General features: G+C 37.7%; 1 protein-coding gene across 3 annotated transcripts in view; it reads left to right on the top strand.

The window, feature by feature from the left end:
- The window catches only part of PPP2R5E (protein phosphatase 2 regulatory subunit B'epsilon), a 146,389-nt gene that overhangs the window by 54,087 nt on the left and 65,135 nt on the right, over positions 1–27,167 (top strand). For all 3 annotated transcript variants that reach the window (XM_077909569.1, XM_077909568.1, XM_077909567.1), the window contains one exon: positions 25,812–26,008. In XM_077909569.1, coding sequence (XP_077765695.1) covers positions 25,812–26,008 — 197 coding nt within the window. The remainder of the gene's footprint in view (positions 1–25,811; positions 26,009–27,167) is intronic.

Below are 27,167 nucleotides of genomic sequence, written 5' to 3'. Positions count from 1 at the left end.
GTCCTGGATAATCTAGGATGGTATTTTTCTGATTTTGGTGCTACCTGCAGTAAAGAATTCAGTTTACATCCTGACCCCAGTACACACGTGCACACAGGAGCACACACACACACATTAATTCAAGAGTGTGTACATGTGGGACACTTGGATAACACAATTGGTTAAGCATCCCACTCTTGATTTTGGCCCAGGTCATGATCTTGGGGCCCTGGGATCCAGGCCCAAGTTGGGCTCCATGCTTAGCAGGGAGTCTGCTTCAGGATTCTCCTTCTTCCTCTGCCCTTCCCCCCAATAAATAAATCTTAAAAAAAAAAACAAAACAGTTTTTTCTCTCTCTCTCTGTTCCCCCCACGCATATGTTCGCTCTTTCAAATCAGTCAGTCAATCTTTTAAAAAAGAAGAGTGTACATGTAACCAGTATTAAAGTTAAATGAAGTAGAACTTACACTTAGGATAGAATCACTTGTTTCTTTCTTTCTTTCTTTTTTTTTAAGATTTTGTTTATTTATTCATGAGAGACACAGAGAGAGAGGGGCAGAGAAACAGGCAGAGGGAGAAGAAGCAGGCTCCTTGCAGGGAGCCCGACTCCATCCCAGGTCTCCAGGATCACGCCTTGGGCTGAAGGCGGCGCTAAACTCACTTGTTTCTATTATGTATTCTAATAAGTAGTATTCTATCCTACTTCATTAAAAAAAAACAATAGGGTGTTACAGCTCCCTAAATTGAGTTTGAAAAAACAATGAAATAGAACACATTGTTACTGTACATATGGCATAAGTGCCTTCTAAAAGGAATTTTGGAGAACTTTGTTGAATATCAGTTCTTTTGCTGATTTCTTGTGCAATCTTTATTTTGTTCTTCCCTACCTCCCTTATGCCAAGGCTACTCTGTGCCATGCTCTCTACTCACTGCAGAAGGCAGATACAGTCCCTGCCCCCTATAAGGTTGTATTCATAATAACAATGGTAACTGCCACCTACTGAGCCAACCACAAGGAAATTATAGTAACATTAACACCAATAGCTACCACTTCCTAAGTGCCTGTTACTTTGTAAGTGTTGTTCATTCTGGGTTTGGTTGTTGTTTTTTTGTTTCTTTAATAAGCCACCATCTCAATCCTGAGATCAAGAGTCAGATGCTTAACTGACTGGGCTACCCCTGTACATTGTTTTATTTCTTACCGCAGCTTGCTGGGAGATTGGTGTAATTCTCTCATTGGCGGGGAAACGGAGGCAACATTTAGTCAGTGAGGGAACCAAGATTCTGCTCCAAGTATGCCTGATTCCAGTATGCATTCACTTTTCACTGGGCCACTGGGCTGTTCTGCTTCCCTGTTGAACTTAACCTCTCTGGGTTTCACTTTTCTCAAGCTTAAAAAAAGAAAGATTGGGTGTTAGATATTAGGTTGCCAAGGACCAGAAGTTGTCATTTGATGTTTAACAAGTTGTTTGAAAATAGTAGTCTCAGTGTTCAGCACTACAGGGTAGGTATCTACATTATAAAAAAAATTCAGTTTGCCCTTCTTTGGTTTCCTTATTGGTAATTTCAACAGATGACCAAATAGTATTAAATGAACCAAGTATTAAATGAAACTGAGTTTTGTCTTTTTTTAGTCACTATTTCCTCATTTGAGGGAGGAAAACAGCCTAAAACGAATATTTGAAGGATCCTACAGCTGAATCATATTGATTTGTTTGCCCTTGTTTTGCTCAAAAGCAGTATTAATTGGAATTCACTGTTTCTCTTATACAGATATTTAGGTTTATAACTGTAATGTATGTGTTTATGAAGCACTTTTTAAGAAGGATCCAGTATTGGATAGGTTAGACTCCTAACCTAGGGCTGTCTTGCATTTATATTTTTCTTTGGAAGGGCCTGCCGTTGAAAGTGAGGATTTGCGTTTATATGGCAGTTGATATTTTTTTTTTTTTTTTTTTTTTACAGAGAATGTGTTAACTTCTCTTTCCTTTTCTTCCCTTATTCTTTACCTTTCCCATCTCCTTTTCCTGTCATTCCATTTTTTAATTTTAAACATAAACAAATCAGTAAAATGATAGAAAAAGACAACGCAAAGACTAAAACACACCTTTGGGCAGACCTCATTTAAGTTGCTCATTCTTTCTGAAAGCTTCGGCTTTTTCTTTGTGAAGTATTGTCCATTAATCTGTTTCCTGCTCTCTTCCCAGTTTACTTTTGCTTTCCTCATTCTGTTTTACACTGTTTTCCTTTTACTGGATTGTTGTAAAGATTGAATAATACTGGTAATCATTTCTAGTATTAATGGAGTGTTTATCATGTGCCAGCCATTGTCCTGAGCGCTTTACTTAAATTAGCCCATTCCATCCGCAGACCTTGAAGAAAGCATGGTACTGGGTTTCTTCCTAACTGCCACCTTGACTTTGGGCAGAATACTTAGTCTCTGTGTATCTTGGTTCCTTCACTTTAAAGTGTGGTGTGAAGAGATAACTTTTGTAAACCACATAAAACATTGCCTGGCTCCACCATACAGGCTCCATAAATGTTAGAGGACACTGTGTTTTTTGTTGTTACTATTGAAGTGGATTGGCAGTTCCTGGACTGTATTAAGTGCTCAGTAAGTGGCCACTATTCATGTTACTTAATAATACTGCGTTGCATATTTGCTTTTAGGTGGTACCTTGAGTTTGTCTGAGGCAGATGTGAAGTGGTAATAATCTCATAGGCTGTCTTAATTTCTAATGATGATGCTTTTCTTTTTTATGAAGTGATATGGTGCTGATATTTCATAGATGTGATTCAAATATTTAGTAGATATTGTGGACTTATAAAGGATACTCTGAGAATAGCCTATCGAATTACGTGGGGAATGGGGAGATTTGGTGCTTGTAAGTAAGGATTTTATTTCTTTATTTTTAAAATATTTATTTTTAAGTAATCTCTACACCAAATGTGGGGCTTGAACTTACAACCCTGAGATCAAGAGTCACATGTTTTACCATCTGAGCCAGCCAAGCACCCCTAAATAAGCATTTTAAAAGGGAGCTGTATTGGAGTCATTTTTGGTGTAAACAGACTTTAATACTTTGTAGTCTAAATCCATTTACCTTGTTCTTTACTTTTTAGTGGAAAATGGTCAGGTATAATAAAGTTCCTTTTTACTCAGGTAAATGTTAAATACATGATCTTATTTATGTATGTCATGAATAAGTAACTTATGGATTGCTTTATGGCTACTAATTAATTGTTGCTAGGTTTGACATCAGTGGAATTTCTGAGAAAGGATGGAAACACAGTGACCCGAGCAGCCTTATAACAAGTTCTGTGTACTCATTAAGGAAGATGTGTAATACAGTGACATAATGAATGGACGGTCAAAATGGTTTTCTAGTAATACGTCTGTATAGTAGGGCATCAAATGCCTTAGAACTGATAACCATAGTATGATCTATTGAGTGAATAGTTGAGGCTGTTTCAGAAGTCTAAATATGGTTTGTGATATTTGAACCAACTCCAGCAGAGATTTGAAGCCCTCTTATTAAAGGCTGGGTTAATACAAAATGTTAGTGGAAGGAGAGCAGCAGGCTTCTTATAGTTTACAAGACATAGATTTGAATGTAATTTCTGTTACTAAATGTATGATTTTGAGGAAATCATGCATCAGTTGCAAAATGAATATCAAACCTAGCTATCCTCGCTTATAGGTTTGTTAGGATTATTGAGTGAGATAATACCTTTGAGAATGCCTTGAAAAACTTTTGAGTACTCTATGAATGTAAATTATCATCAATTCTACTTTCAAACATAAGGGGCATTGTTTGCAGATTGTTCTGGCTCCAGCTTGTGTTATGGGTTTAGTTTTTTTGTTTAGGTTCATCAGTGGTAAGTACAGCTTTAAGAATCATAATCCTCAGTGTTTTGTTTTTTTTATCCCTCAGTGTTTTTGACCACTAACTGAAATGAATAATGTATGGATTTATGTCTAGCTGTATAGACATATGCATATGATAGCAGTGCTGTTCGTGACGCTATGGTCAAGCATTTGTTAGAGTTTCCATTGTAAACTTCCTTTTGGATGTTTTTTTGTTTTAGCTTGGCTTTCCTGTGGGATAAAATTATAGGGCCTGGATGGTTTTGGATGGAAACGTCTTTTTCTTTTTTTAATAGGGAATGAATGCATGCTGTTAAAAACAGTGTGTGTTTTCTTGGGTTTTATAAAATTTTATCATAGAAGTTTTAAAAACTTACATGTATTTTTCTTTCCTTAATGATTAAAAAAATGTGTTAGATGTGACTCCATACTCATAAAGTTTTTCTTTGCTGTTGTAGTTTTTTTTTCTCTGAAAATGATTAGTCTTCAATGTATTTATCCAAGTTCAAGGAATGTAAATTATTTTATAAGCTATTAGAAGATACAAAGAACAATAATATCTTGACTGAACATCTGGATATCTATTCCAAGTTAAGAAAAAATTAATTGCTTATAATTTATAAGCTTAATCTTTAGACCTTCATTAGTAAATATATTCATTGGTCTTTGTTTTAAATTTTTAAAGACAGGCCGAGATTTAGATTACCCCCTTATGTTTACCCCCATCTAATGGATGACTGGTCTTTTGTGCTCTGGTCTCAAATGACTGGATGGAGTGGCCACTTGACCCAAGACCATCCAATCAGTAGGCAGGCCTTTGGTCTAGGCAGTTACCTGGCTCAGAGGTTCTACTCAGCAGAGATGAGGTTGACTTAGTATACCAATCAGAACCTTTAAGTTTGAACTTGGCATGGAGCAGTTGAATGCAGGAATAGAAACTGAAGACACCAGAAAAAGAAGTGTGTTAATGGTGGGGCCATAACATAGGATTCCAGAACCCTTGATGTGTTTTTGCCTTTATCACTGCTTTACTGAAGTTGCTCTAATCAGGGTCACCTTCAGATCTGATGGACTCAAGTCTGTCAGCAGCATTTGATATTTGTCTACATTCTCTTTGTGGAAACATACTCTGGCTTCTGTGACATTATTCAGGTTTTCTTTTTATGTCTGGCTGTTCCTTCTCATTCTGTTTGCTGGGTCTTCCTCTTCTACTCAACTTGTATGTGTTGGATTTTTTGGGGGCTCCTTGAGCTTCACTTTCTGCACTCACGCCGTAGGTGATCTCATTTATCCCATTGGCTTGAAGACCGTTTATATCCTCTTGGTTCTTATGTTTTTGTCTCTGGCTTTGACCTTACTTCCAACTTTGGTCTTGTATATGCAGTTGCTGACTGGATATCTCCAGGTACATTTCCTAAACATTTCCAACTTAACACATTCTCAGTGGAACACTTGATTTCCGCACAAAACTATTTATTCTTTCTTTTACTTAATAACTTATCTATTCACCCAGCTGTTCAAAACAGACAACTTATAGACGTCTTTGATTCCTCTCAGTTTCTCGTCTTCTATTCACCTTCATATTCTCTCCTCAGAATAGTTCCTATCAGCAAGTACTGTTGCTTCTGCCTCCAGTATTTATCTCTAATTTGTCTACTTTGTCAATATCGTGACTCTAGCAATAGTCCCCTATCTGATGTCCCTACTTCTACTCTTGCCTCTTTTCCATTTGTTTAATTCATACTGAGCAGAGTGATCTTTTTAAAAACCAAATCATATGCTGTGTCTCTCCTTCAGGCTTTAGCATTGCAATGATTTTTCACTGCATCTGGAATTAAAGTGAAACTCCTTACCATTGCCTTTTTTTTTTTTTTTAAGATTTTATTTATTCATTTGAGAGAGCGAGTGAGAGAGAGCACAAGCAGAGGAAGAGGAAGAAGGAGAAGCAGATACTCCCCTGAGCAGGGAGCCTGACTTGGGACTCAATCCCATGCCCCCAGGATCATGACCTGACCGAAGGCAGGCACTTCACCGACTGAGCCACCCAGGCACCCTTACCTTTACCTTTTGATACCCTTTAACTTTTGACTTTTTTCACACAATTTTCCTGACATTGCTAATTAAAATTTAATATTAAAATCAAATGCATGTGGATTAAAACTTCTGAGTTTCTCAAAACTTGAATGGACTTGATTCCCATCTCCACCTTTTTTTTTTTTTTTTTAAAGATTTTATTTATTTATTCATGAGAGACAGAGAGAGGCAGAGACACAGGCAGAGGGAGAAACAGGCTCCATGTAGGGAGCCCAACATGGGACTCGATCCCAGGTCTCCAGGATCATGCCCTGGGCTGAAGGTGGCGCTAAACTGCTGAGCCACCCGGGCTGCCCGCCACCCCCCTTTTATCTTGTCCCACTTATCTCCTTTTTTCTCATTATTTTTTATTTTTATTAGTTTTTTTTTAAGATTTTATTTATTTATTCATGAGAGACCACAGAGCGAGGCAGAGACATATAGGCAGGAGGAGAAGCAGGCCCCCTGTAGGAAACCCTATGTGAGACGCAATGCGGGACTTGATCCTAGGACTCCAGGATCATGCCCTGAACCGAAGGCAGACACTCAACCACTGAGCCACCCAGGTGCCCCATCTTCCTTTCCTCTTATTGTTTCTCCTGATTTAATAAAAATCTCACCAGGTTTAAATCCCAGCTAACCCTGTGTCAGTCCTCCCGGTCTTTGATTTGATGAGGCTACTTGAGAAGGAGAAGTTTTTCTGCTACTCTGTCATACACTGTTGTCATTGGAAGAGGCTTGGAACTTTACTTCTTGTTTTTGGTGACACTTCATCTTCTCGGTTCTCTGTTCCATCCCACACTGAGCTTTCTGCCTCATTGTCAGGTTTTCTTTATCCTGTTTCTAGCTGCCCTATGGTTCCATTTTTAGCCTATGTTCATTGTTCTACGTTTGCTCTGTTATTGAACTCATCTCCTACTCTGATTTTCATCCTTATGGGAGAACTCTGAAATCTCCACTCTGGGGTAACCCCATGTTTCCAAAACCGTCTTGAATCTCTCCTCCCTTGGATGCCTGGGAGTTACCTCACGCTCCATTATCCCCAACACTAACCTGCATGAACTTCCTGGATAACCTAAGTTTCCTATTTCATGATTCCATTTTTACCAGCAGTATCATCATTCTCCAAACCTGGAAACATTAGTAATTTTTGACTGTCTTTCCTTTTCATTGCATCTGATAAGACAAAAAACCCTTTTGTTTTCATCTTTTGAATGTATCTTAAATAAACTGCCTTTTCTTCTGTTCTTCCAGTGCCATCAGCTTAGGATAGGCCCTTTTAACTCTTCCTGCTTAGTTTTGGTGGCAGTATTTGGGCTATTTTGACTGCCTCCCTCTGAACCTCTCTAAAGCACTTATTACGTTTACTCTAGCCCAGCATATATCTGTGGTAATATGTGACACCCAGATTGTCCTGCATTTTTTTCAGGTCCTTATGACCAGGTTTGTTCTTATTGTTTGCTCTTGTCTTCTTTTCCTCCCAGTCCACTGTCTCCTCTGCCTAGTTGTACATATCTTCATATAACGTGCTCATTCTTAACCTCCAAGCTCTTCCTAAGATGTCTTCTTACCTATCCTGTGTTTTTCTGGTGTCCTCTTCATGGTTCAGTTCATTCCCATTGCCATCTGGGAGCAGTTCAATCTACAAATGGTATGTCTTCTTGACTGTAAGCTGTGTCAGTGGTAATATTGGGTTGAATACTCAATTTGATTCATGTTATCAAAATGTAGCAAGGATCAACAAGTGTCAAGTGTTCCAAAAACAATTAAGCAGCTAAACCTTTGTGTCATTACATTTCCTTAAATTGAATCCAAGCAGAAAGCATGTTGAAGTCTTTAAGGTAAGGCAGTGTAGGTGCAAAGGAAAATGTTAGAAGGTCATAGAAGATTTGAAATCATCTTTTGAGAGACTTATCACCATGAAAAAGGATCCCTTTAAATATTAGCAGAAATAGCAAGCCAGCCAGACAACCTGTATAACTCCTGATACTTGCATTTTACTTGGTACAGCGTGGGGAGATGACTGGACTCATATCTGTTTGTTTAAAGAATCCATTAGGAAGATTAGCCCTTCCAGGTGGTCCCTCCTAGTGTATGTTGTAGGCATTAAATGAAAAAATAGCAGTGGTTAGTGATAAGCAAACCCATGTTACTCTTTAGCAGAAGTGGTATATTGTACAGGTTCCAGACTGCCTGGGTCTGAAGTTCAGGGCCCCTCTCTAGCTATGTGAAAATCACTAAATACTCCTGGGACTCAATTTATATGTAAAATAAGGATGATAATATCCACTTCATGGCATTGTGGAGAGGAATAAATGAGTTAATATACATAAACTGCTTAGAACAAGGACTGTCTCAGAGTATGTGCTTTACTAAGTTTTTACTATTATTATGTATACATGATATGACTGGGAAAAGATGACTCATTCCAGATTTTCAGAAAGAACGATTTATTGTGAAACAGGAAATGGCTCTGCAGAATGTGTATCGTTTTTTTATGCCTGATATGTCCTTGGTGACCCTTGATTATTTTGGTTCATTCATTAGCAAATATCTCTTAACATTGTTTATAATCTTGCAGATCCTTAAAAGGGCAGATTGTAGGAGATCATGATATTTTCAATAGGTTCTGTGAAAGATTCCAGTGAGGATTGCATGAATGAATGTCTCGTGATCCATCTGAATTGCCGAACAATGTGTAGATGAAGCATCTGATTTCATCAGAAATTTGAAACATACACATTTTTGTATGTGTCCTCCATTTCCACAGAGAACCTGGTGCATATTTTCCCAGATTTATGTAATATGAGCATTTCCAATATCTAGACGAATGTCATTCAAAACAGTTTCTGCTGAGCTTGCTGCACTTGGCCCTTTTCAAAGAGACATTGTCATTCCTGTGCGATATTCAGGAACTCTCAAGTCTTCTGACTTAAGGGAATGGTGAGAAGTGACTCAGAAGCTACTGGCCGGTCAACTTTGTGATATCAGGGTACACTAATGGTCAGGTGAGCAGTGCAAATTGTTAAAACTTCAGAATAAGATTTTTTTTCTTTTTGTCAAGATGTGTGTTTCCCCCCACCCCTCTGCCCAATATCTGTTGATAAAAGTTGCCTTATGATTCTGTAAACATAGAATAATTGTGACTTGAGCTCTAAATAATTTGCCTATTTTTTGTCTGAAATTCCCGTTGTTCAAATTTGGCCATTGGATGAAGATAGTTTGTTATTGTTTCTTTGCAGGGTTATTTAGCAGCCAGGATAGTCAACCACCATATTTTCAGAGGACAAAGGGCAGATTTTTGTAGTTGTGGAAAGGTCGTGAGCACAGGGTGTGATTGTGGTGAAAATACTGTGTGCCGTGGTGGGTAGGAGTGGGATGTTGGAAGTGGGCTGTAAAAAGGGAGGTAGAAGATGAGGAGGACAAATTCATTGCTCTGATGTCCACATTCCTGTTGCCATCTATTATCTGTCCAAATTAATGTCAAAGAATTATTTTATTGATATTAAATTGATCATACTTACTGGTTCTAGGTAATGAAGCTGTTTCTACACCATTGCTAGTAAAACTGAATGTCGTACAGCCTTGATTTTCTTATCTGTGAAATGGATAAGAAAACCATCTGTGAACGTCTACTTTGTAGGATTTTTATAAGGCTTCAGTGGGAGAACACAGGGAAAGACCCTACCTAGAATATTGTAGGTCTTTGCCAAGTGCTTTTTTCTTTCCTCTTAACTTTGCCCATGAAATTTACTTACTAGCGTTTGCTTGCTCTTATTTATATATGTTACTCCTACTTTCCAACATACTGTAAATTTTTTTTTGTGGATAAGTACCATTTTTTATTCATTCTCTGCATTGCAGTATCTTATTTCTTCATAATGCAACCTGTTTTACATTCATTTATATGATCATTTAATTAGGTTTTCTTCCCTTTTGGTCTGTAAGCTTCATGAAGGTTAGGACTTTATTTGATTTTGCTGAGAAATGTAAATTTAAGGCCTAGACTAGTGCCTGGCATGCAAGAAGTGTTTTGTAAATATTTGTGAAATCCATGAATGGATGAATGATTATTAAGTTAAACATTTTAGATTCTAAGCAAATACTTGTTCTGGGAAGGTGGAAACTACCTATCATATTCCTTACAGACATAGCCTGAAGCCTTGTAGGGGGCTATAAAAAGTTTGCAGAATTTTAGCTAGTGCCTTAGATCTTTAAATAACAGGGTGTGTGGAAAAGAGAAAAGGTTTACAAAATACTTGAAGTGGTTGAGTACTTAATGTTATTTTAGTGGGAGGTCAGTAATGTTTGTTAGGAATATGTTATTATGAAGAACTCTTTTAGTGTAAATTACTATTATTACTTTTAGCTAATATTTATAAGTATTACCATCTGTGAATACTAATATTAAAATTTAGATTGGAAAGACAAAGCTGTCAAACACTGTTTTCTTTCCTTTGCAAACTTTGCATAAGCCTGATTATATCTGAAGGGAGCTTTGCGGGTGTCTGAGAACGGGGTGTGTCCTGGTCTTGGCAGTGCTTCTCCAGATTGTTGAATTCTTCATAAATTCTTGGCTTTTCTATCTCAAAGGCTCTGTTAATGTGTCATTCATTCATTCATTCATTCATTCAAATGCCAGCTCCCTTCCTTCTCCAGGATTTGGGCACCTTGCTGAATCATTTCACACATAAATTGACTCAGCTTCTTCACCTTTTCTCTAATCAGATTACAATTTTACTTGGAAGTAATCTCACTGGGTATTAGTAGATAGAGCTCCATACTGTTGCACAACAAAAGAAAGGAAGAAGCCACCCTATATGTGTCAGCAATTTATGTTGTTCATTTGATAAGTGCTTTTTTTAAGCTGACATTTATTGAATGTTTTTCACTTACCAGGCTCTGTGTGAAACATTTTATGTATTCTCTTATGACGTTCTTAAGCTATCACTGAGACAGAGCTACTATTCTTAGACTCATTTTGCAAAGGACAAAAAGGCCCAGCCGTGCTTTTTAACAGTAATTAGCAGCTGAAGTTTATTGAGCACTCAATGTGTTCTGGATATTGTTCTGTGTGTTTTTATTTTTATTCACTCACGTAACCCTTAAGTCAGCCATATGATGCAGGTATTATTATTATGCTCTCATTTAATATATGAGGAAACTGAGGCACAGACACTTACCTATGGTTTCCCAGCTAGGAAGTGGCAAAGCCAGACTTAGAATCTAGGCAGTCTGATTTTGTCACCCATTGTCTTAACCGCCACACACACACCCCAAATTCCCTAGCTGTTATGCAGTAGAGAGTGATTAGAGCATAGGCTCCCTGACTTCAAAGTGTGGTTGTGTGTGGCCCAGAGAACAGCCTCAGCCATCTGGAAAAATGAAGAATGGGTTTACTCTTTTTTTTTTTTTTTTTCAGGTTTCCAACCGTGCCAAAAGAAATTGACTTAATTTGTAAATATTTCCAAGATCTTTCTCCAGAATAACAACTGACAGACTTTTGAGATAGTGGACTTAGTTCCCCAGCTTAGTTTTAATTTTATTACTCTTAATAATGCCAGATCCTATTTCTTATATTTTGCCTTGCTTCTTAAATGGAAGATATAGTTATAGAATATGTTTTCTGAAAGGGAAAGTCATTATAGTATAACTGAAGAGAAAAATGTTTATACTACCTGATGGCATGTTTAGCTAAGCCCTAGGGAGCCATATTGGGCATAGAATGCTGAAGTATATCATGATTCAGAAAAAAGGCCTATGCTTAGAATTGTGTCATCAGCATGCATATCTTTAGGTTTCAGTGACTTTTTCTTTTTTTTTAATTTTTTAATTTAAATTCAGTTTGCCAACATATAGTTGCAACACCAGTGCTCATCCCATCAAGTGCCCTCCTTAGTGCCTGTCACCCAGTTATCCCATCTCCCCACCCACCTCCCCTTCAGCAACCCTTTGTTTCCCAGAGTTAGGAGTCTCTTGTGGTTTGTCTCCCTCTCTAATTTTTCCCCACTCAGTTCCCCTCCTTTCCCTTACAATCCCTTTCACTATTTCTTATATTCCACATAGGAGTGAAATCATATGATGATTGTCCTTCTCCAATTGTCTTATTTCACTCAGCATAATACTTTCATTGACTTTTTCTACCCTTACTGAAAGCTGTTTGTGGCCAGGAAGTCAGTAGCAAAGAAGGGATTAAGTTAAATATCCTGGCTTAAACCGATATCCTATCTTACAACTCAGTGTTTTGTTTTCTATTTTTTATTTTTCTAAAAGATTTTATTTATTTATTTATTTATTTATTTATTTATTTATTTGACAGAGTGCAAGCACAAGCAGGGGGAGCCTTGGGCAGAGGGAGAGGGAGAAGGAGGCTCTTTGCTGAACTGGGAGCCAGATGCGGGGCTCGATCCCAGAACCCTGGGATCATGACCTGAGCTGAAGGCAGATGCTCAACTGACTGAGCCACCCAGGCACCCCTCATTCAGTGTTTTAAAATGCTGCTTTGCTCTGAAAGTGTTCAGCTTTCCAGACATATTCTTTGTGTTTTATAAAATCTTTGTATTACTGTTCTTGAAATTTTAATTTTGGAGTCATGCACTCGCAGTTATGCATACCTGTATATATACATCCATAAATATATACTTGTACATTTCTATTGTTCTATGCTTGACAGCACTGTTTTCATATGGCCTAGAAAATAAGGGTTTAAAATGGATTTCATTTTTCTTAGTATGATATTTCAAATATGATTTTGGATTTCTTAAACAATTATATATGGGCTTACATTTATGTTTATATTAAATAATATGCCTTGTATGAAGCATATGTGAGTACTGCAATAAATGGGATGTACTATATGCTATCACTGGATTTTGCTACCCAGATGATGACTTTAATTATAAATGTACACTCTTTAATTACTCTTGGGATTAGAGGCCATTCTACCACTGTATTCACTCAGTCCTGTCACTCTTAGAAGCTTAAGGTCTCATATTTAAAATTCCCAACTTAGGTTCAGAAATAGCATCTCTAAGCTGGCATTGCAACATTGGATTGCGTCTTTTTTTATGCTTTAAATTTTTTTAAAAAGAAGTTTAAAAGATCTCTTTGGTATCAACTGTAAGTTGTGAAATAACAATGGGCTTAATTGATACTAATGTGATATCTATGTATGTATGTAGCTGTCTAATTTGTTTTTAAACCTTATAGTGTACTGTTAAAATAGCTGCAGCTTCATCCCATCCTGAACTGATTCACATCGATGTTAATCCTCAAAACAAATGGAAAGTAGATAGGCTATTTTTTATCCTTTGTAGAAGTAATCTCTGGGGGAGGGGAAACTCTCAATTAACTGAAATACTTGAAAGTAATGTGATCTTTTTTGGCGGATTTTTTTGTTTGTTTTTGGCTGGAGGGTCAAATGAAAGGTAAGTACTTGCAGAAAATTTGTAATACCATTAATTTATTTCTTTACCTTATAACCACGACATAAGTGAAAAGTCTTTTTTGAAGATTTTTGTTGCTCATACTTTTGAAACCGGCTAAAAATTGGGCTTCAACAATGTTGACTCTCAGACACGTCTTGGAAGTTTGTTCTATTAATTCCTTTTTATCAGATTATGATTTTGTGACTTGCTCCTTGTCTTAAAAGGCAATGCAGAAGAGAAGAGAAATTATGGTTTTTGAGGGTTTTAAGTACTATAGATAGACTTTGATATTATTAGAATAAATTTCAACAAAAATTTAGTATTTCTAGGAATGCTTCAGAATTTATTTTTTAAATGGTTTTAAAGGGGCGCCTGAGTGGCTTGGTCAATTGAGTGTCGGACTCTCGATTTCAGCCTGGATTATGATACCAAGGGTTGTGGGATTGAGCCCTGCCTCTTGCTCCATGCTGGGTGTGGAGACTTCTTGGGACTCCCCATCCCTTGTCCTCTACCCTGTCCCCCTTCTCAAAATAAATAGTTTAAAAATAATTTTGAAGTTATGCTAAAAATAGTAAATATATTTCTAAACAGAAAATAGTTTTAATGAGTGCTATAAAATATAGAATTGAATCCATGTTGGATGCTACAGATATCTGATAGATGTTTGTAAAATGAATGATAACTCTGTGAGAAGCATTTTCCATCTTACAGACGGCTTTTTCACTGAATCCTTACCTAGTCCTGTGAAGTACATTTTCTCAGTTTTATAGATGAGGAGACTAATGCTCAGAGAAGTAAGTGGCTTGTCTAGTGTCTTGTAGTAAACAGTCAGGTGTGATTCCAGTTCAGAACTGGAGTCAAGGCCAAAGTCTATAAGTGTTTCACATCACTTCTTGGCCTTTTGGCTAAGATCGAGTGTAAAAGTGTTTCATAAGGCCCAGGATGATCTCCAACAGCTCTTCCTACCTTACTCCTCTGATCCATCTCCCCCACTTTCCACTCAGGCTCTGGCCACCTTTGCCTCACCAGCACACTCCCTGCTGCAGGTACCTTTGCACTTACTATCCCTGTGCTTGGGCCACCTTCCCTCCAGATGCCATCTCACTTCCTTCAAGTGTTTGCTCAAATACTGTCTTCCAGGTGAATGCACTGTATATAAAATCATACCCTCCAACTCCAGCATACTATTTTCTCCTACAGCATATACCATATAATGTATTTATTATTTTAGTTGCAATGATTTGTCTCCTTGTGATAGAATGTAAAGCTCTGTGAGGGAAAGTATTTCATCTCTTCCTTGTTGTGGTATCCCAGCAGTGCTTGGCCCTCCATGGAAGTTCAGTGAATATTTGGCTAATGAATGGCTGACTGAATAAGTGAGTGTGAAGCCTATGCTGTTTGCACCAAACCTTCCAACTTTTCACTTACATATTAATGGTATACTTGGTAAAATTGCCAGGTTATTTTAGCTATGGAGGGCATTTCAAATTATACTACTTCATGTTGTACATTCATTTTCATTTGGACTAGGTTTCTGTCATCCTTGAATATAAACTATTTTGTTTATTTGAAAAATCAACTAGATTTTTTTCAATGAAGTGTTAGAAAATAAGACATTTTATTAGATATTAGTAAGGGGAGGTGATACTTCAAGAAACTAAGGAATTGCATTTTTTAGTTAGGTTTTTGTCATGTAAGCTGGCCTTTTTACATTCATCAGTATTGTTCTCATTAAAAACCATCCTTGTCTATTTTTCCTTTCCTTTCTTTCCTCCCTTCCCTCTCTCCCTCTTTCGCTCCCTCTCTCCCTTCCTCCTCCTCTCCTTCTCTCCCTCCCCTCTTCCCTCCCTTCCTTCCTCCCTCCCTTATTTCCTTCATTCCTTCTTTCCTTCCTCTCTCCCTTCCACCTTTTTTGAAATATAACTGACATATAACACTGTACAAGATATACAGCATGTTGCTAACAACTCCCATCTGGTCACGTAATTACCATTTCTTTTTTGTGGTGAGAACATTTAAGATCTACTTTCTAAGTAGCTTTCAAGTCTGTATTATTAACTGTAATCACCATGCTGTACATTAGATTCCTGAAACTTACTCGTTTTATATCTTATTTTATATTTGGAAGTTTGTACTTTCTGACCAATATCTCTCCATTGGTAGCCATCATTTTATTCTAATCTCTGTTTCTGTGAGTTTGGCTTTTTTAGATTTCACATATAAGTGAAAGCATATAGTATCTGTCTTTTTATGTCTGACTTATTTTGCTTAGCCATTCTTTTTTTTTTTCTTTTTAAATTTATTTATCTATTCATGAGAGGTACAGAGACAGAGAGAGAGGCAGAGGGAGAAGGAGAAGCAGGCTCCATGCAGGGAGCCCAACTTGGGGCTCATCCTGGGTCTCCAGGATCACGCCCTGGACTGAAGGCGGTGCTAAACCGCTGAGTCACCCAGGCTGCCCCCATTCTTATTTTTTAATTTGCATTTTGTGACTTAGTATTATTAAAATATTAGGAAATAATTAATTTAATCTAATACTAATATTAATTTAATTTAATACTAATATTAAACCTTTCCCTCTATTTTTCAGTATAATTTTATTTCCAGAAGAATAAAGTTCTAATTTAGAATTGGAAACATGGAGAAAGAATATTCAATATGTAGAATTTACTGACTGAACCTGTATCTACTGCGTACTTACACATTCTAGAAACTTCTCCTGGGGGCTGGGTATTAAAAGATGAACAAAACATGTGTTTGATTCACTGGTTAAAAAAATCTCAATGTAAAAAAAAAAAAAAAAATCTCAATATAGGTATCTGGGTGGCTCAGTGAGTTAAGTGTCTGCCTTCAGCCTGGTCATGATTTCAGGGTCTTGAGATCCAACCACATGGCAGGCTGCCTGATCAGCGGGGGGTCTGCTTCTCCTTCTCCTTCTGCTCCTCCCCCTGCTTGTGCTTTCTCTCTCTCTCTTTCTCTCTCTCAAATAATAGGGGAAAAAAGCCAATATAATGAGGCAAGTGCTTCAATGGAGGTATGTGTAAAGTTTTGTGCAAATTTTTTGTTACACAGTTTCTAAGGACTAAGTGGCTGCTGTAAAGTGAGAAGCTCCTATACTGTTGTAGGGTATATGATTATCTTCTTCGCTTTTATGGTCATCTAAACACAAATGGAATTGGTATGTCACTACAGCTAGAATTCAGTTATCCATGCTACTAGACAAATGGTGGAACAAAGGAGTGATATGACCCCAAATTCCCAGATACAGGCCTTTGGAGAAGTTGTTCCTGGTGCTGAGCAAAGTGAACACTAAGTAGAAGGGAAGGAAAGTCATGGGGGGAGTGTGGAGAACACATGATGGAGTATGTGTATACGCTTGTGTGTGCACTGCAGGCACATGTGCCATCCTCCTTCTTAGGAAGATTGTTTTTTATTCTGAAATTGCCCTTTCTCTTCTCTCTCTCTCTCTCTCTCTTTTAAAGATACTATTCATTTATTTGAGACAGAGCAGGAGAGGGGAGGAGCAGAGGCAGAGGGGGAAGCTTATTCCCTGCTGAGCAGGGATCCCAACCTGGGTCTGGATTCCAGGACCCTGAGATCATGATCAGAGCTGAAGGCAGACCCTTAATCGACTGAGCCACCTGGATCCCAGAGCCCACACCAGTACCCCACACCATTGCCCACACCAGTACCCCCTGCCCTTTCTCTTCTTTTGTTATTCAAAAAGCCTTTCTTTTTATGAAGTTATAGTGAAAATAAATGTGGCTACCTACTATCTTAGTGATTGTATCTGGGAAAAAAAGTCAACCTGGTCTTTTTTGTAATTTCATTGATATGTAAAATCCTCAAAAAGGGGAATCACTGACAGAGATATTTTAGAATACTATGTAATTCTTGCAGTCTTCTGTTGGGAGGATATAGCCCAGCATGCTTCAGAAATTTCTTGTGTTCAAAGGCCTGATTCCATCTCTAGAAATAAGCCCTTGGGTGATGAATAAATAATAGAGAGATTGACTCTGTCAGCTGAGGCTTTGGTGGCTTATGTCCTGTGGTTGAGTTTGGTGGCAGGAAAAGTAATCTACACCTATAATTAGGAATTGATCAATTTTAAAATGTTTTATTTCTTGTCCTGACAAGTTTCATTGACTGCCTTGGCATTAGAAGATAAAGCATGGGGGATAGCTAATATGAAGGGCTGGAAATACAGAAGTATTTATTAAAAGTTGTGTGTATGTGCAGTGTGCACATGTATGCTTGTGTGTATGTTTTTCTCTATTCTGATTGAAACATAGTGTCAAAATAATGTGAAAGCCTTGAATCCTGTAATTTTGCTGCTGCAGTCACTAGTTTGCAATAGTGGTGACTTTTTGGGTTTTGCTTACAAAGTGGAAAGCATGTATTTGTAGCTTTTTGGAAAGGAAAACTAGAGAAATTCACGAAAGAATAATAATAAATAGGTGTTAATTGTTCAAGGTGGGTGGAATAATTAATATATTGTTACTTAAGAAAACTTGAGGGCAGCCTAGGTGGCTCAGAGGTTTAGCACCGCCTTCAGCCCAGGGCATGGTCCTGGAGACTTGGGATCAGTCCCACGTCAGGCTCCCTGTATGGAGCCTGCTTCTCCCTTTGCCTGTGTCTTTGCCTCTCTCTCTCTCTGTCTCTCATGAATAAATAAATAAAATCTTAAAAAACAAAAAACAAAACCCCCCCCAAAACTTTAAGTTACCTCTCTACCATTGTTCACTAGTTTGGGGCTGATTTTATGCTGTTTAAGTTTTTAAATATGTAAATGTCTGTAGAAAAGTCAATCAGATTTTCCTTTGCTTTTAGATTACAACTTTTCTTAACCAAATAACTAACCATGACAATTTATCTATCCATAGATCCAGTGATGGTGGCACTAGTTGTTGCTGTGATTTATCACTGTCACTGTCACCATCATTATCATTGTCGGTACTGGTGTGGGCTCTGGGATAAGATTACTTGGGTTCAAATACCAGCTGCAAATACCAGCTGTTCAAATACCCACTACTAAGGGCTGCAGCCCTTAGTAGTGGAGTGATGTTGGGCAAGTGACTTAGCTGTTCTGGGCCCCAGTCCTTTCTTCTGAAAGAACTGGGATATTAATAGTGGCCACTCATAAGGTGTTCTGAGGATTAAAGGGGGCTGATGGACGTAAGGAGCTTAGTGCAGTGCTTTGCAATAGTCAGTGTTCATTATCATTGTCTTCATTCTTTTACTTTCACGTATCAGCATCAGCCTTTTCTGCCTTTCAGTTTATTGTTTAAACTTGTTTCCAACTCACACCTTGGTCTCGTATTTCTGGATACTATTTTATCTGTGTAGCCATTCTGTAAGACACGTTTTGAACCTGTGAAAATGTGGAAAAAGTGCACACTAATAATTAGCAAAGTGGTTTCTGATCTTCCTAATAGATTGGAAAGAGTTCTAAAGGCAGCCAACTGTACATTCGCTTCTGTACAGCCCAGGCGAAGAAGGATGGTTTCACTGTTGTAGGTGTTCCCAGGGACCTTCCTTTGCATGGAAATGGAACATTTTCATGGTTAGTTTTAAATAAATTTAAAAGAAAAAGAATTTCGAAGAAGAAGAATTTTATAGTTATTAGTTATTACTTGAAAAACAGTGGTTTTTCAAGCGTGGCCTCACATTGAAATCACTTTGATGCTTTTAAAAAATATGTAGTAGTGCACCACCACCACTGTCCTCAACAGCAACACATGTTTTTTAACTCACTGCTTTAAATACAATAATAAAGTAATTAGAATGGTCAAGTCTTTATATGAATTACCATTAGAATGGTCAAGTCTTATTTTAGCCAACATGTTAGTTTTGGGGTAGTTTCTTCTTTATTTATATTGAAGTAGCTTGTGAAATCAACATATTATACTTAGATCTAGTTCATAGGACATGAAGCCTAATATTACTTAATTCATTAGAAGGATTTATAGTTTTGTCTCCCTGTTTTGATGATATATTGCTGGTTGTATTTGTAATTTGTTGAGTGTCAAAAACAATTCCTAATTTAAGCATAGTTCACTAATAAAAATAGGATTCCATTCAGTTTTCCCAAAATAATGCACTACAAAAAGAATGCTTTTTTTTTTTAATTGAAGTTCGGTTTGCCAACATATAGTATGACACCCAGTGCTCATCCCATCAGGTGCCCTCCTCAGTGTCTGTCACCCAGTCTCCCCATCCCCCCCCCGCCCGCCTCCCCTTCCTCCCCTTCCTCCCCTTCCTCCCCTTCCTCCCCTTCCTCCCCTTCCTCCCCTTGTTCGTTTCCCAGAGTTAGGAGTCTCTCATGTTTTGTCACCCTCTCTAATTTAAAGAGAATGCTTCTTGTATCTGTGTTTAGAAGTAAACTTGGTGGCAAGGATTTGGACAGAGCATAAGGTCAGGCAGTTAGTTAGGCATTTTATCACTTGTACTAACAGACCATGCCTCAGGTCTTCAAGGTTGTATTTTAGTGCTAAGCTCTCATTACTACTGTGAAACTAGTTTTCTGTAAATATAGGTTCATATGCTTTTCTCATTGACTTTGTTGAAGTTTTAGAGGGTTGTGTGTGAGGGACTGATAGCATACATGGATGGGGATTTATACACCTTAGGGAAAGTTCTAAGAGATGAGTTGGGAGTGGGGAATCAAAGACCATGTTTATATTCTCATATGTGCTGGTACCTTTATTTTTTTGTGAGAGTTGCATTTAAAAGGGCCCAGTAATAGCTTAGGACATTTTCAGATGAAAAGCATTGTTAATTTAAGAGAATTTTATTTCAGATCTTTTGAATTGAAATAATTCGTTATAAATATTGTTCTTTAGGAGGTCAAATAATGTTACTGCTTAGCTTCCAGGGCAAGCATAATTTTTTAGAAATATTTATTCACTATATTTCCACATTTATTTTAATAGCCTATGTGTGAACAGGTTACCAACCCACATCTTTTTTTTTTTTTTTTAATCAGTTTGCATTTTTTCCTATGAAGACATAGCTAATAAGTGTTATAATGATGTGGGCCTTCTTTATTTATTTGGTTGGCCTATTTGCAAGTGTGAATTTAATGTTCTGATTTTCAGCAGCTTCAGTTGAATGGAGTCTTACGGCACCAGACCCAAGAATACCTACTTTTGTTTTAATTCTTCTACCTTTGCGACTTTTTGCTTTGCAAATCCTGACTGAGTTAGGCTTTGAGGGAAGATGGGCTAATACTGGATCCATGATCCTGTGCCCCAAACATCAGATGGGATGGAATGATGGAAGCTAAGGAGGAATGAGCTGCTTTTTCCAGTTCCAGACAAACATCTAATAAACAACCAGTCCTTGAAATCATAGTGAGGGGGAGGGGAAGTGTATGTGTGTGCATATAATGTGTGCAATCCCCTACGGGGGTTGGGCTGTGACTAAAATGTATATAGTTCTTTGGACACAAGGAGCATCTCTCTCTCTCCCTCTCCCTCCCTCTCTCTCTCTCTCTCTCTCTTGAGAGGAAGTGAGTGGTTGATAGAGAGAGAGAATCTTAACCTAGCACAGAGCCTGACACGGGGCTTGATCTCACAATCCTGAGATCATGACCTGAACTGAAATCAAGAGTCTGATACTTGACCAACTGAGCCTCCCAGGTGCCCTGAGAATCTTTGTCTCTTAATTTTTTTTTTTTTTTAAGATTTATTTATCTATTCAGAGAGAGAGAGAGAGAGAGAGAGAGAGGCAGAGACACAGGCAGAGGGAGATGCAGGCTCCATGCAGGAAGCCTGACGTGAGACTTGATCCCAGGTCTCCAGGACCACATAGGCGGGCTGCAGGCGGCGCTAAACCACGCGCCACCGGGGCTGCCCTTGTCTCTTTGAACTTGTATCTTCCCTCTCCTGTTGAATTCTGTGTCCATGTTCCCATCCCTTTTTGTACTTGTAAATTTTAAAATTATTTGGGTATGAACACCTTAGGAGTAGTCGTTTCCCCCAGCTTATTGATGAAAATTGATAGGAGAATGTTGGGGGATGGTAATAGAAAAGGCATATGGGAGGGGCGCCTGGGTGGCTCAGTCAGTTAAATGACAGCCTTCAACTCAGATTATGATCTCAAGGATCCAGGCATCCAGCCCCACATCGGGCTGAGTCGTCTGCTTCTCCCTCTGTCCTTCTCCTGCTTTTATGCTCTCTCTCTCTCTCAAGTAAATAAGTCTTTCCAAAAAGAGAGAGAGAGAGAGAGAGAGGACGAGAGAGAGAGAGAGAGAGAGAGGAAGGCATATGGGAGAAAATACGTAATGCTAAAAAGGAAAAAGAGGGACAGTGTGGTGAGAAATGTAACTGCCAAGTAGATTGACCACTTAGCTGGTTACTTTTATATTCTTGGGTGAGAAACATATTCTACAAATCAATGTAATTTTCAGAGTTGTTCCAGAGCAGTAGAATCTGACCTTAGAAATCTTATCAAGCTATGATAGTTGGAGCAGTTATTTCTCATTTAAACAAATACTAACATTAATGGATGGGTGGTTGTGCTAATGACCTTCATGGTATTACATAACCACTTATTGATTCCTCATTATTTATGGTTATGATCCTGTAGAATTCTTCTCCTGGGGGGAGGGATGGCCTGTGTAGACCAGAGGCTTCCATTGGAAGAGATGGCATAAGCATACTGCCTGGTCTCCTTTGGGATTTTAAGATGACCTTTAATTTTTCTAATTTACATTTATTTTTAAATGTCTGTAATTTTTCCCCCTCTTTCTATCTGAGTTGCTTTAGAGGTGTTTAGATTTTCAGGTAGCTTGGATTTGGGAGGTGGGTCATTTTGAATTGTTAAAATCTTTTTTTTTTTTTTAATTAATTAATTAATTAATTTATTTATTTATGATAGTCACAGAGAGAGAGAGAGAGGCAGAGACACAGGCAGAGGGAGAAGCAGGCCCCTTGCACCGGGAGCCCGACGTGGGATGCGATCCCGGGTCTCCAGGATCGCGCCCTGGGCCAAAGGCAGGCGCCAAACCGCTGCGCCACCCAGGGATCCCTGAATTGTTAAAATCTAATGTTAGTGCATTATGGTCAAAATGTATTGCCTATCTAATGTCTTCTTTTTATCATTTATGGTGGAGTTTTTTTTTTTTTTTTTTTTTTTTTTTGGTGTTTTCTTTATGTCCCTAGTACCTAATACTTTTTATACATGTTTCTTCATAAAGTTATTTATTCTGCTTCTGGGACTGGTTCCCTAGACAGAACTTATATCAAACTTATATCATTGAAATCTTTTGGATTACTCTAAGTGTTTCTTCTCTGATCCTGGCCTGGTCTACATTTTCATACCTTTATATAGTTCACTGGGATTAAGAGATGAGACAAAGAGTTTGGGAGCAACATAGCTATTTGAGGCAATCCAGGGGCCAGACATTATAAGAGGAGCCCTTTGCTCAGACTGATTTATGATTTAGGTCTTCCTTCAGTGAGAATGAAAAAAAAAAATTTAATTGTTATAATGGAATTGGCTCTTTGAGGAACATTCCTCACTCTTTTTCTTTCAGTGAATCTTGATTACTTCAGTTCTTTAGGGAGAGGAGATCATCTTAGAATAATTTAGTCTATGATAAAGGATAAAGAATGCCTATTGCTGTATGTGTTAATCTTGGGAATGAGCTAGAGGGGAGATAGATTCTTTATAAATGGGACATGTTGGAGATTAATTTGTTGATTTCTTTCTGTGTTCTTCCTCTTCTTATCTCTGTATACACCCAGTTTTATGAAATGTGATATGCCTTATATTGAGTTTGTTGCATAGTAGTGAAGAGTCCTGGTTCTGGAGTCAGTCTGTCTGGGTTTGAATCCTGTTTCCACTGCTTGTTAGCTATATGATTCTGGGCAAGTCATTGACTTTTTTTGTATCTTGATTTCTTCATCTGCTAAATTGGAAATAGTACCTACTGCATAGGATTGTTGGTGGGATTAAATGAGATACAGTATGTGAAAATGCTTAGAATAGTACATAGTACATAATAAATGTAGCCTGTAGTGCTTAGTAAATGTAAGCTATTGTCATTATTCCATTAGGCAGATGGATAGCCTGCTTCACATTTGCCTATGACATTACATCAATTTGGATAAAGCATAAATTTCAACTGCCTAACATGAAAAAAAAAAAGACTAAATGTTAATTGCCTGAATTTTTAAAATAGCCTAATATATGAGTCTCTTGAATATTATTGCAGTGACCACAAAGATTAATCATTGTTGTCCCTACTTTAATGATGGTTTGCTTTTTGGAGGAAAGGCTATCATTTATAGATGCTTTCATAATTCCTGTGTGTTGAGTTATGCAGTTCTCCATGTAGATGGTCTGTTTTTAAAGCTTTATCAAAGTTACTGTAGCAAAAATAGGATTAATTAAATTTTCTTCTAAAGATTTTCGCCTTAATGTTACATTAATAAGATCGTTTTGTTCCCTATGCAGCATCAAAACTTCCATTCAACTTTGAGGTATGGGGTCTGATTTCAGTAGTTAACCATAATGGTCTTTTGCATATAACCAGTCATTGTTTAAGGATATTTAGCCATGTTCGTAAGCAGCCTTGTTTAGTATTTTTAAAAAAATTAGTTAAACTTTGAACATTTGAAGCAGGTAGCAATTACAGAGAAAGCTTGATCTGACTAAATTTAGTTCTTAGAGTCCAAAGCTAGATTTTCTTTTTTTCTTTTTTGAAAGTGGTTCAGTGTAGGGGCATGGAATAAGACATCTTACGGCTTAACTCAAATCCCAGAGTCTTTTTGACTATAAGATACATTAGCTTTTAGAGACCTGTGGGGGTGGTGGTAGGAGGGGAAATGTACTGCTTAAGAATAATTTCTAAATTTACATCTGGTTTTTGCTAAGACTAGCAGTGATGTCTTAAATACCTTTGAAAATATTGACTACTTCTTGTTCCCTCGTATCTGGTAGAGAAATCCTATGTTTTCAGGTGTCCTGTCCACTCTCATCTAGGCTTACCTTAATGTTGATGTTAGTAGGCAGTGTTTTGGGAGAATTATCTATGAAGCCCTTGTTACTTGGGCTAGCACTTGGGTTGTAGGATGTGAACAAGGGAAGGGAGTTGTGGAGAGGAGTCATGTGGACCTTTTGAATAGGAGCCTAAGTCTCACTCCTTCTGCTGGGGCTACTGGTGGTTGTAAGGTGAGTCCTGTTAATTGTTGCACTTACCTCCAGAGCATAGGTGACCCATGCTTTAGGGCTGCTATAAAGCATTTACCGGGAGGCTGGTAACTGAGAGTAGCTGCAAGTGACTGGCCAAACATTGTTTAAAGTCCTTGAGTAGTACAGAGAGAATGTGGAAATGTGGCTAGAGACCTGGGCACTATGCCCAGCTTCATAATTCATTCATTGTGGGACCTCAGTGACTGTGTCTAATTTTCTTTTTGGAAAAATAGAGAATAATAATGCCACCTGCTTACTTCTAAGAGTGTCTTGAGGATTAATGAGTTAATCACCTTGGATGAAGGCAGGAGCCTGCTCTGGTCATAATTTCATTGCCCTTGCAGGAGAAGTTCCAGTTTGGGGAATAAAGTAGTGAAAGTAAAACAGGAATGGAATGGATTATCTACAACTTGGTGTGTTTCAAGTCCAGCTGTAGATCATGTTTTCATTCTAACTGGGGAATTTGAATGTAAAATTTTTATCTAGTTTCTAGAAATGACACCAAACCAAATATCTGATGTGCCGTTTGTGGAAAAAGAACAGATGTTTATTCTGAGAACATATTAATGAAGATGCTAGTGGTTTTCTCCCACTGTAAGGGAATAAGATGGGTCAAAAGAGAGAGTATTGATTTAAAAGTAGAGTTTGCTCTTATTGTCCCATTACTGGTGTGTTCTTTTTGAGAGAATTGATATTACTTCATTTTGTTGTTTTTTTCAAGTTTCCTTGACAAAGAAACTTCATAGACGTCAAGCCAAAACAAAACAAAAAATATAAACACACACATACAACAGTTGCTTTAAATACCAAGGATGTCAGCGTGAAATTAAAATGAAGTTACTGACATTTCTGCTTTGAAATTTTTTTAGTAAAACTAATTTAAACCAACAGTGAAAACTTCTGGCTTTACCTTATAATGGGAAGTTTGACCTTTTTCAGTGTTTTTGGCTCAGGGGTTTTGACATGGGGGTGTTTTTGGTTAAAATTTGCTTCAACTTTCTAATGGCTCTTGGGATTTTGGTCAATCTTTGGTTGTGGAATAGCAAATGCTGTGCATGGTATTGGTACCATGTAGTTTTCAAAGACAAGATCTCTGAAGTAGTGGCTGTGGTATCCCCTCCTGCCCATGTGTAATTGTTAAAAAGAACACTGTTGTCATGTGAATTCTTATTTTTTTGAGCTTGCTTTTGAAGTAACTTTCACAGAGAATTCCTGTTACCTAGAAATTGATGACAGACTTACACCATTTCCTTTTTTTTTCTTAGACGTTCCATCCTCAGAGCAGCCTGAACTGTTCCTAAAGAAACTTCAGCAGTGCTGTGTCATTTTTGACTTCATGGACACGCTATCTGATCTTAAAATGAAAGAATACAAGCGCTCCACTCTTAATGAACTGGTGGACTACATTACAATAAGCAGAGGCTGTTTGACAGAGCAGACTTACCCTGAAGTAGTTAGAATGGTGAGTTTCTTTTTTTTCGCCGCGGACACTTTTAAGCACCTTCCATAGCGACTCACAGGTGTATTTATTACAGTCAGGTCACTGGAGGTCACCTCCACAAATGAGAGCCAGCCTTCTGAGAGCTAAGCTAAAGTAGTTGGAATAATACTAGAATTTGAAGAGTATGATTTCTAGAGAATGAAATCCAGAATTTTTCACCTACAACAGTACGGAGGAATCAATGACTTCAAAATATGAAGCCAGGATTGCCAGGGTATTCTTGGATTTCTGGCAATGAGAAAAAACAAGACACAGGAAAATCAACACGAGTTTTAGATCTGTGTTTGAAAGATATTCAAGCCCGTTGGATGTCTTGATTTTTTTTTTCTCTCTGTTCATTGTGGTAAATTAGAAATAGCTTTAACCTTAATAAAATTGTGATTTGTAGAATCTAGTTAAAGCCTGTCCTGGCTTTATAAACTAATCATTGTCTTTATAATCTTGAAATCAAGGGTGATATCTTTCATTATTTTTGAACAGTATCTTCTTGCACTTTGGTCATTAGGAGTTATGAGGAAAAACATTATTAGCATAATGGAAGTAATTATGTTCTTACTGGGTCAGTAATTATATTAGTTTTTAAAAAGCTGAGCCAAAATATGGTTTTCTGATAGATTTCTGTGAGAAAATTGCCTTCCTTGGCATCCCAGAAGATCTTGCATCTAGAGAGTATGTGCTCTTTGGGGGAAGTGGAGCTCTTCTTCCAACTGGTGAAATTATGCCACAGAGATCCAAAAGGGTCAGGGCACCCCTGGGAAGCCTTTTGGAGAATCTGGCCCACTCTCTCTACTGCTGAAAATCTGTCTAGCTTTTCAATTCAACTTTTATCCTTTGTATTCAACAAATACAGAAGAGAGACGTCTGTGATGGAATAGATGTGCTTAAAAATGAATAGTTCAAATTTGGGAAGGGATGTGAATATCATAACTTGAGAAACAATGACTGATGTATGAAGATCATTTCAAAACAATGTCCAATGTATTTCTCAGGTCTATATCTGAGTGTATATTGCATTTGTTGTTAATTTACAAGAATATAGTAGCAGAATATTTTGTAGATTAACTATTAACATTGTAGCTCTTGAGCAGTGGTTCTCAACCAGGGCTGATTTTGCTTCCCA

The sequence above is a fragment of the Canis aureus genome, chromosome 9 (genome assembly GCF_053574225.1).
Source record: "Canis aureus isolate CA01 chromosome 9, VMU_Caureus_v.1.0, whole genome shotgun sequence".
Lineage (NCBI taxonomy): Eukaryota > Metazoa > Chordata > Mammalia > Carnivora > Canidae > Canis > Canis aureus.
This window is presented reverse-complemented; position numbering and strand designations above follow the sequence as displayed.